The sequence below is a fragment of the Mastomys coucha genome, unplaced genomic scaffold (genome assembly GCF_008632895.1).
Source record: "Mastomys coucha isolate ucsf_1 unplaced genomic scaffold, UCSF_Mcou_1 pScaffold13, whole genome shotgun sequence".
In the NCBI taxonomy this organism is placed as follows: Eukaryota; Metazoa; Chordata; class Mammalia; order Rodentia; family Muridae; genus Mastomys; species Mastomys coucha.
Window position 1 is genome coordinate 28,495,337 of NW_022196895.1, and position 10,493 is coordinate 28,505,829.

The following is a 10,493-nucleotide window of genomic DNA, read 5'->3' on the forward strand; positions in this document are numbered from 1 at the left end:
GACACTGGAGCCTCAGCTGAGTGTTATGAGTACCTGTAAGACACTGGAGCCTCAGCTGAGTGTTATGAATACCCGTAAGACACTGGAGCCTCAGCTGAGTTTGACACCAGGTGTGTAAAATACAAGTGTCCGTGAATGTGTATGCTGTTATAGCACAGGAGTGGAGAGAAAATCAGTAGATTTGATGGAAGGAAATGAGACCAGGTTACCCATTCAGAATGAGCTTTATTAGGAGAGAGCTCTTTGCAACCAAGGGGCCATGGTGAGGCCTTGAGGTGGGAGAGAATGATGACCAGTGTGAGAAATAGCTTAAAGTAAAAGAAAGAGATACCTGTTTGGGTAAAACATGATGGGGAGCTGAAGGAGACAGAAAGGAAGAGAGGAAGGGAGAGGGGAAAATAGGGGAAGGGAGGGTAAAACAGAGGAGGAGAGAGCTACTTCAAAGAAATCTCTAGCCCTTGGTCCTGAGAAGGATCAATGCCCTAGCGTAGGGGAATGCCAGGACAGGGAAGCGGGAGTGGGTGGGTTGGTGAGCAGGTGGAGGGGGTATGGGATAGGGGGTTTTGGGAGGGGAAACCAGGAAACGGGATAACATTTGAAATGTAAATAAAGAAAATATCTAATTTAAAAAAAAAAAAGAAATCCTCTCCAGAACTAAAGGGATTTATGACTTTTGAAAGGTTTTAGGAAATAGTTTGTGTGCGTATGTGTGTGTGTGTGTGTGTGTGTGTGTGTGTGTGTGTTTACACCATGTGGTTTAATCTATGTGACTCCTGGCACATGTGGAACCAGGTACTTGATGTGACCACAAATTTATGTTGCAGACACTAAAGGAAGGAGCCTTAAGGCCACAGTACATTTCTTAGCTATCTGTCCCAGAGAAAGGGAGAGAGCTACATGGGGCATGGCCTTATTTCTGAGAGAGAGAGAAAGGAAAGAGAGAGAGCAAAAGAGAGAGGGGGGGTGATGGTAAGCCACTTAAAGAGCCTCTGATATGTATGTTCCTCTAATACACATGCATGTATTCCCTGTGTGCATATGTGTGTGTGTGTGTGTGTGGAGAGCAGAGAGCAATACTGGGTGTTGTCAATTGGTTGCTGTCCAAATTGCTCTGTGAGGCAGGGTTTTTATTGACCTGGGATCCATCCAAATAGGCTAGGGTTGGTAATGAGCAACTTTACCTCTTGGCCTCACCTATCACTGGGATAATAAATTTATGTCACCATGCGTGGCATTTTAAAATGTGGGCTGTGTGGATGCCTGCAGGACAAGCACTTTACTGAGCCATCTCTTCATCCCCTAAAATGCATTTTGGTGTAATTTAATCTTCAGTTTGAAGAATTTGGTCTTCAGATGAGGATGGTTTTGCAGGATTGGATCAAGGAGCAACTGTACTTTTATTGCAGGGTGATAGTTTTTCTAGAAAGCAGCATAAGTCATTTCAAGGGATTGGCACTGTTGCTTTGTCATGCTGTCGTCTGGTGGCCCACTTTGCATGAGAGAGTGGGCTGTGTTGTCCTCAAGTTCTGAGGCATGGATGGGGAGTTCATTAACTCCCAATAAATATTGCTGCCTTCTTAATTATACTCTCAATGACAGGCCAGCTGGCCCACTTGATGATCACCTGCACAGAAGGGTCTCTTACCGTTGGTCAGCTCTCACCACAGGTGGGAATGGTGTCCTAGGATGACAGGTTTTGTGGGCAAAGGTGCTAGACAGCAGACACCTGGTTTGGGGTACTTGAATCCTTGACTAGTGAACTGTTCTAGAATTCCAAGCCTTGGCTATCCCTGCACCGAAGCCCCAGATCATGGCCTCCAACCTGCCAAACGTCCAATGTTCCTCTATTGTCAGAAGCAACATGACCTCCAGCAGCCCTCGGCCTCTCTGAGTCTCTAGATCTGCGCTGACGTGGCTATTGTGGGGTTAGAGGAGGCCTTCACACTATGGGGCTGGAACTTCTCTCTGTGTGCTCAGACTTCTACCTTCTTCCTCCAGTTTTCCTCTCTGAGGCCCCCTTTCTTCCTCTCTCCCTTCTCTTGTTCTTCATTTCCTCTTCCTCTCCTCCATCTTATTAGCTTATGAAAACTTCAGTGTGCACTGAGCATGCATTTCCAGAACATTCCCTGAAGGCATGACACATCACTTTGGCAGGTTCTGAGGGAAAGATAAAAATCCTGATTTATGGAGATATAAGCTCTCTCTCTCTCTCTCTTTCTCCCTCTTCCTCCCTCCCCCTTCTCTCTCTGTCTCTGTCTCTGTCTCTCCCCTTCTCCCTCCCCTACTTCCTCTTTCCCTTCCCCCCTCCCCCATCTCTCTCTTTATGTGCATGCAAGAACTCCCACAGGCTTATACATGTGTATATGCACTACTTCATTTATTCATTTTACGTTTTGTCACAGCCTTCTGCCTTCTGTAGATACCAGAGATAGCACCTTGCTGGTGGCACTGACTGAGCCACCTTCAATGAACCGGTCCTGCAGCCTGAATCATCACTGCTGCAGTTGGAACTGAGCCAGGCAGGGTTGGGCCCTGGGCTGTTTCAGTAGGGTTTCTAGGTTCTGGGCAGTTAATGAGGCTGAAAGGAGGTGAGGACAAGTATTGTGAGCACAGGGAACTGTCTCTCAGTGACCACAGGCATCACAGATGCATTTGGGCCTACTAGGGGAAGGAGGGACAGATGGCCAGACAGAAAAATTGGCCTAGGGACTCCTGGACCTTCCTATGCAAGGAGGAGTATGTCTGTGCTTGCTTGGGTACCTCTTCTGAGCCTACTGAATAGTCACTTGTGCCCACACCTATGAAAACAAAGCCCTGAGCAGGGAACCCTGAAAAGCTGCAAGTGATGTCACCGTAGGGAAGAAATTAGAAGGCCTTTAGTGTTTCCTAGACATGTTCCCAGGCCCCACATCATAGGAGAGAACCAACTTCCCCAAGATTTCCTCTGAAGGACACATATAGGCAACGGCACCTCCCCTCCATAAGGATAAAGAAAATCCACAAATGTTCTGTGAAGACATGGTGGGTCTCTGGCCAAGCCCATTTGAAAATGTAACATTTCTCAGCTACCTCCTTCAGGATCCACAGTCTACCTGGCTTTGTGATACCTCACCCAAATTCTGCTTAATTGTGGTATTTTTTCAGCTCCTCAATAGATACACAACTACACCATTTTTTTCTACAGTTAATTTCCTAGGCTACTATTGTGTAGTGCTGCCTCTGGTGTGAGCAGATATAGCAGTGCGCCCCGTCCATCGATACTTTCTGAAGTTGTAATTACTCATGGCCAATTGTCATCTGAGAATATTAAATGAAAAATTCCAAAGCTAAACAATTCATAGTTTCAAAAATCTTTTATTACAGCTTTATAGTTCTAATTATATCGTGCTGTTAGTTACCGTGGTTAATTTCTTACTGTGCTTAATTTATAAATTAAATCTTAACGTAAGTATGTGCAGAAAAGCCAAATACAAGGGGGTTCAATACTGCTTGAGGCTTTAAGCATCCACTAGGGTTTCAGATGAGGTCTCACTAGATTAATGTGTGTCAACTGTATCCAGCCTTTTACTTCACAGATGAGAACATAGACATCCTCCAATCTGGGGTCATCTGGCCCTGCCCATTATAACTTCTTGTTATAACTGAATGGCTGCGTCTCTTCCCCACCACATTCTGAGGAACTGTAGCTCCTTTGGTTGGTGGCCATACTTGACTGAGCCTGTATCCTCATTAGTCTCCCAGGGATCGTGGTGTGGCTCAGTTTTTTGTTGACTGCTAGGTGGAGATAGCACAGCTGAGGGGGCTCCTGAGGGGCAGCAACGCTGGCCTTAGAGAGACTTCAGAGCTGCTGGTAATCTGACTTGGAAGGGTTTGGCTAATTAGTTCATTTTTCTCCCTGTTATTAAATTTAAATGAGTGACTTCTCAGGAGGCTTTTAGAGGTGGTGCAAAGATGAAATCTTATTGGCCAACGTAGGTAAGCCATGTATCCAGTGTGTTTAGCGACACTGGAATACAGTGAATGCCTAGCATCTGATGCTTCTGTCCCCGCCCACAATGCTGGGAGTTAGGAACCAGAGGTAATGCAATTCAGCATCATTTCCACTTGAAAAAAAAAAAGCCAACGTTAAAGCTGGAGAGGTCAAATATATCGCTTAAGGTCTTAAGGCCAATAAAGAGGAGCTAGGAGCCAAACCCAGGTCTGGGGATCTACAGTCTCTTCTAACCCAGAGGCATTTTCATTGGGATTCTGGTATGAGGGCATTCACTCATGGGTTGAACACAACTCTCTTTTAAAAATCGTTTATCAAGAAATCAGTATTTCAGCCAGTGGCCTGGTCACTGTGTTTCCTGTAGCTGGTACTGGTGAGGGGAAAGGTCACCCTTCCCCCCTCTTCTTTTTGACAGAACTAGACAATTCTTGATCCTGTGCACACAGACACAATGTTATACCAGAGAAAAGCCAGCAATGGGTGGCACTTGCATTCCCCAGACACTTAGAATAGTGCCACTTGATACAGAACACTCAGTTAATCTCAAACTTGTTTATAATCATCTTGAGCTGCATTGATGGGAGAGGAAGTGCCTTTTGGCTCTGGCACTTGCTGGTCTTCTCAGGTGTCAATGACTGACACTTGATGCCATCAACTCCAGGTAGCTTATAGATGTCCCACTTCATACATCCCATGCCTAGGTCCAGACCACCTCATGCACACTGAGGAGGACTTTCATGTCGGTGAGATGACACCTGCATTGCCCAGGGAGACCTGTGTATCTAGATGGTCTCTCTTGCTTGTGGAGCCAATGCCTCTGGGCAGCCACTGAGTCCCTGGAAGAGGTGCTCTGTACCTTGATTCCTCCCATCTGTATCGGTTTCCTGGCAGGCACCCAGTGTTCTGCAGTAAGAGTCTTGGGCTGCCCTTGGGGGCTTCTTGGGTGCTGATAATGGTGGCACACAGCGGGGGGGGGGTACTTTGTCTCCTGCAGCCAGAAGCATCTTGCAGGGATGTGTCAAGTCTGCTACCCCTCAGATAAAGTATTCCTTCTTGCTGGTGTCCCCGGCATCCTGGAGGGCAGGGTCACTTTGCAAGGCTGCATCGGCACTCTCTGCAAACTCTGTGCCTTTGGCCTCATTGGTGTGGTAGGTGCCCTTGTGCCTGTACAGGTAGCGAAGCATGAGAAAGAGGAGGCAGACCAGGACCAAGGCCACAGCGGTGATTACAGCTGCAAGAGGGAGACAGGATGCAGGTCAGTCTGGGGCAGTGTTGCAGCATGACTTTTTCCTCTGGAAATAGCATCATGCCATCTTGGAGTAGAGTACACTTTGGCAAGATCAGGTAGCTATGACCAATCAACAAAATAGTACAGGGAAATCTGGGTCTATGGAACTACTGTCCAAGACCTTCACTGGAAGAAAAATAATCTCTATTTACTTGGTTACATCTATGCATGATTGAGGATGCATATGATTAAAATCAGACTCATCATGGGAAAGGACATGTCCAGTATACATAGGCTTACATAGCCAGAGCCCATCAATCAACATAAAAATTCACTCAATGACTGCCCAAATGCAAGCTGAACAAAACTGACACCACTAACTTGCCAAACTTGCCTGACACATCCCATGAGGCCTCAACCTACGTAAAGAACTATAGGCAACCAAGGATAGCTGGGAATGGGAGAGGTGGCCTTCCCCAAGAAAGAGAACATCAGTTGATTGATTAGTGCCAAATGGTCAGTCCTGAAAACACAGATCCTGGTTACCCTTCCCATAGAGTCCATGGGGGCAAAGACAAGAGCGACTGGGTATGGTGTGATAGGGGTGGGGGATGTGCTGTTTGGAGAGCCATCCTTATCCAGCTGCAGCATTCATTCTGGTGGGGTGAGGACTTCCTGGGTCTCCAGGAAGAGGTGGACTTGGTCATTCAGTGGATGATGTGCCTGGGGATGTGCTAGGTTCCAGGAATCAGAGAAACAGAGCAGAAGGTGGTACAGGAGGAATCAGATTACTTAGGGTCGGGAAAGGGAAATTTACAAAGTTCTGGGGGCAATAGATGTATGGGAGGTGTTTAAAATTTGCTCACTAGGTTTGAAACTGTAGAATCAACCTACAGGGCTACTGCAGAAATAATATTGGGGAATGTAGCTCCCATGTCTCATTTGTAAGGAACAATTTCCTAAGCTCCCTACAACTGAGACAGGAACTGTCAATACTCCTTGAGAAAAGGAAGGACTCGGAACCCATTCGGATGAAAGAATGATCAGCTACATGAAATCAACAGGTGTCTTTGATGGCTTCCTGTTGCTTCTCTATTTTTAGCTGAAGATGATCCCTGAGCTATGCATCAGCTAGTGAGAAGACTGGATTGCAAAGAAGGGAGCCGAGCGAGACACCAGCCGAGGGAGATACCAGCCGAGCTTGGTTGCTCTTGAGCCACAAGTTGGAAGCCACCTGCCCAGGGTCCAGCCTTTAGGATGAAGATGTGGGCCAGGGCAGGGACTAGCTAGCATATGAGATGAGGGAGATTCAAAATCCTAGAAATCTGGGTTCGCTTATCTACTTCGGCCTCATACTTACAGAGTTAGGTCACAGACCTGTTAGCTGCTGAGCTCTTGTCCACAAAAATCAGGCAACTGTCCTGCAGTCTCTCTCAAATCCAGCCATGAAGAGTGACTGGGACCCTGTAATTCTTACCAGCAATTGAGTCTCCCCCACCCTTTGCATCTGGGAGCAAGCCTAGCTGGTGTCCAGTACTCTGACAACCTTGGATTGTAACCCTGTTTTTTATCTAATGCCTTCCTGCTTTGTGACACCCAGCAGACAGACTATGTCACATGCATCCCTACCTCCCACCACCATCCCAAACTGTTAAGAGTCAGAAACTGCCTTTACTTTCTGGGACTGAAAGAGCTCTCCCTTCAGAATCCATATCATGCTATATGTGGCACCTCTCTCCTAATGGTTCCCCCGCCTCAGGGCCTCACCCTGGCAGCTGGTAGCCATGGTGTTGAGACCTCCACCCCTACAGAGCCCTTCTGTAGAGCACTTTATCACAATTTTCTTTTATACTAATCTTTTTTTTTAAATCATTTTTCATTTATAACACAGATGACTCATTCTTCAGCTTGCGTCTCTAGGCATCTAAGGTCCAGAGAAAGGGTGTCCTTTGACATGTAACTCACTCTTTTGTGCCTGCTCTTACTAGGCACCATATGTGACACCTCCTACAGGGACTGGAATGTTCATTTCCATCCTCAAATCTCCCACTGGGGGTGATGGCAGAGTTTTTGTTGATTTGGCATAAATCTACACACGCCTAGGAGGGGAATCTCAGTTGAAGAGTTGCCCTAACCAGACTGGCCTGTGGACACGTCTCTAGGGCATTTTCTTGACTGTTGCTAAGGCTGTGGGTGGTTCCATCCCATGGCAGGTGAGCCTGGGCTCTAGAAGAAACATGTTGGTCAGCAGCTTTCATCCATGGTTTCTGCTCCTACCCATGCTTTTTAGTTCTTTCCATGGCTTCCCTCAGTGATGGGCTGTGACATGGAAAGGTCAGTTAAATAAACTCTCAAAGCCTCAGGTTGCTGTTGGCTGAGGTGTTTATCACAGCAACAGGAAGCAAACTAGAAGAGGAGGGCAAGAGCCACGGCCACCTCTCACTCCACCCAGACGCTCAAGCCAGTTCTGGCTGGGATCTTTCTTGGCTGCTAGAAAGGCACTGCCAGCCAGCTCACCTGCGATGATGGCAATCTCCATAACGCCGTAGGACGTCCCTGGGCTAGGCTCTGTGGACAAAAGCAAAAACGGATGGTGAGGAAGGAAGACCACAGTCAGAAGTACCTTGCCCTGTATGCAACCCCTGATCACTCGCAAGCAGCCTCGTGATTTGCCTGCGTAGAGAAGAGCACAGTGCCCATAGATCTCTTCTGGAAGGTACAGAAACAGCTCTGCCCGGCTACCAAACCAGGTTGAGAACACCCCATGAATCCCAGGGCACTCCTGAACCATGTCAGCTCCCCACTGAATTACATCACAGAAGTCCATGCCCACACCTTGTAGATTCTGGTTGTAGTGTAGACATTTCCCCCCCTGGTATGGTGTGATCACCATCTTGGAGTGGAGACCGCATGACTAGGTGTCCATGGCAACACAGTGAGCCGAAAAATACAGAGGTTGCTATGTTTATGATAATGGCAGTGGAGTTTTTGATATCCCCTAATAGGAGAAGGAAGCAGAAGTCTTAGTTAGGATTCTCATCTGATTGCAGCCATTACTCTCCTCTGGCTTCTCCCAGCTACAAGTGATCTTTGGAGATACTAGGGTACACAGGACACAGTAGAGTCTACGATATGGCCTCATAAGTTCACCATCTAAGATGTAGGGCCTTTGTGGTAATGCAACTGGTGTGTGCGTTTGTGTATGCATGTGCATGTGCACGCACATGTGTGAATATGTTTGAAATTTGTATATGTTTGTATAAATATGTGCTTGTTTGTAGGTGGGTGCCTGTGTATTTGTGTATGGAGGTCTGAGTTTGTTCTTGGTGACTTTGTATCTTACTTTTTGAGATAGTATCCATCACGAACCTAGAGCTCACTGATTCAGCTAGGATGACTGACCACTTAGAGGCATGGCTCCTCTTCACTCTGCCCCTCTAGTGTTGGGACTACAGATGCACCTTGCCATACTTGCCTGTTTTATATGGGTTCTATGGATGCAAACTCAAGTCCTTACGCTTGCACAGCAGGCACTTCGCCAGCTGCTATCCTGATAAATTGTTTCCTCGCCTGTGTTCCCAAGGAGAGGAGATACCATGTATAGTATCTAGAGGTACAACTGAAGTATGTTCCCAGCCTCTGATGTGTCTGTTTTTGTTTTGTTTTGTCTTGTTTTGGGTTATCCACACTCATGTATGTAACCCTTCACCCATGCTTTAGGTAGGAAAGCCCCAAACACCTTCCTGGTTGGCAAAATTGAACTTTGATAGAATCATTGCTTTAGTCTGCTGTTGAGGCCATATCTGGGGCAAATAGACAATTGTTTCTATCTCCCCAGGAAAAGTTAATGCAACATTACTGCCTCTAACCACAGAGGCCCACACTGGCTCAACACCCAGTAGATTATTTATGGTGGGATGAAAACCTCTATCACCGTGTTTACCAAGGCCACTTAATAGTTTGCTCATGCCAAGTGTGGCTTTGTTATTGCTTCATACCTAATATTGTAATGATTTTCCAGAGAGATGCAGGCCGTCAACAGTTTATTTCACAGGCTAAATTTTGAAATGCTGGCATGTGATGTGCCTGTAGTCACACAGCTCATTCAGGGGCAGGCTGTGACTTTATTACTTCTTTAGTTACATGTTCTTTAGTACATGTTCTCTATTTCAGCCTCTTTCCAACCACTCTCCCCAAACCCAGGTCTTTGGATTAACTATCCAATGGGCAAGGCCCATCCTATGGAGCTAGCCAAGTTACTGAAATTGCTGTGAATGTTTGTCTACAGCAAAGGAAACATACTTCAGTCGTACCTCTAGATACTATACGTGGTATCTCCTCTCCTTGGGAACACAGAAGAGGAAACAATGTATCAGACTATGGAACTAGCAGTACTAAGTTAGAAATCTCACTACAAATTAAATCAGAGGAGGCCACACCAGGTTCAGGTGATCCTTGCAATTGTAGTACAATGAGATCTTTCTCCCCAGGGCAATCACCACATTCATCCTCGATCTGATAAGACACTGGCTGCTAGAGTCTGGAGGGGGCAGTAGATAGGAGACAGCCAGGATAGCAGCCTGAGGTCAGCACTGAACTCCAGGGTGGGAGGATAAAACCAGGTACCACAGGCATCAAGTTAGCAAATGGACAGAGTAGGCACAGATGCAGGGGCAGGGCAGGGACTGAAACCAGTGTCTGGGCTCTATGTTTAGTTCAAAGTACTCTGAGGGTAACATGCAGGAAGAAGCAAATTCAACTGGATGCTGGACTCTGACCCAGTATTACAATGGAAGCCTGTGATTGAATATAGAGCACAGAGTGGGTTCTAAATAAATATTCTCCCAACACATGAATGAATCCTGCACACACGAGTGGATGGCATTAGTAGCTAGATTTGGACCATTCTCAATCACAAGTACTGCACAGATCAGTAAGAAAGAAAAGCACTTGCTTAAGACAGTTGGCTAAGAAACTCAGAGACCCAGGGCTTCTTTCATACTAGGAAAATTCTCTAACACTGAGAGATGTCTCCAGGATAACATCTACTTTTAAGAAAGAATTAGGGGGCTGGAGAAATGGCTCAGTGGTTAAGAGCACTGACTGCTCTTCCAGAGGTCATGAGTTCAATTCCCATCAACCACATGGTGGCTCACAACCATCCATAACAAGATCTGATGTCCTCTTCTGGAGTGTCGGAAGACAGCTACAGTGTACTCATATAAATATAATAAATAAATAAATCTTAAAAAAAGAAAGAGAGAGAGAGAGAGA

The 10,493-nt window shown here is 46.4% G+C and overlaps 1 protein-coding gene across 1 annotated transcript in view; it reads right to left on the minus strand.

Annotated features, from left to right (window-relative positions):
* Nucleotides 1–3,334: 3,334 nt before the first annotated feature.
* Nucleotides 3,335–10,493, minus strand: part of Gypc (glycophorin C (Gerbich blood group)) — a 34,890-nt gene continuing 27,731 nt past the window's right edge. Inside the window, exons 2-3 of the mRNA XM_031365254.1 lie at nucleotides 7,737–7,787; nucleotides 3,335–5,222 (exon numbers count right to left, since the gene is read on the minus strand). Of these exons, the coding sequence (XP_031221114.1) occupies nucleotides 5,026–5,222; nucleotides 7,737–7,787 (248 nt within the window). The 3' untranslated portion in view covers nucleotides 3,335–5,025. The remainder of the gene's footprint in view (nucleotides 5,223–7,736; nucleotides 7,788–10,493) is intronic.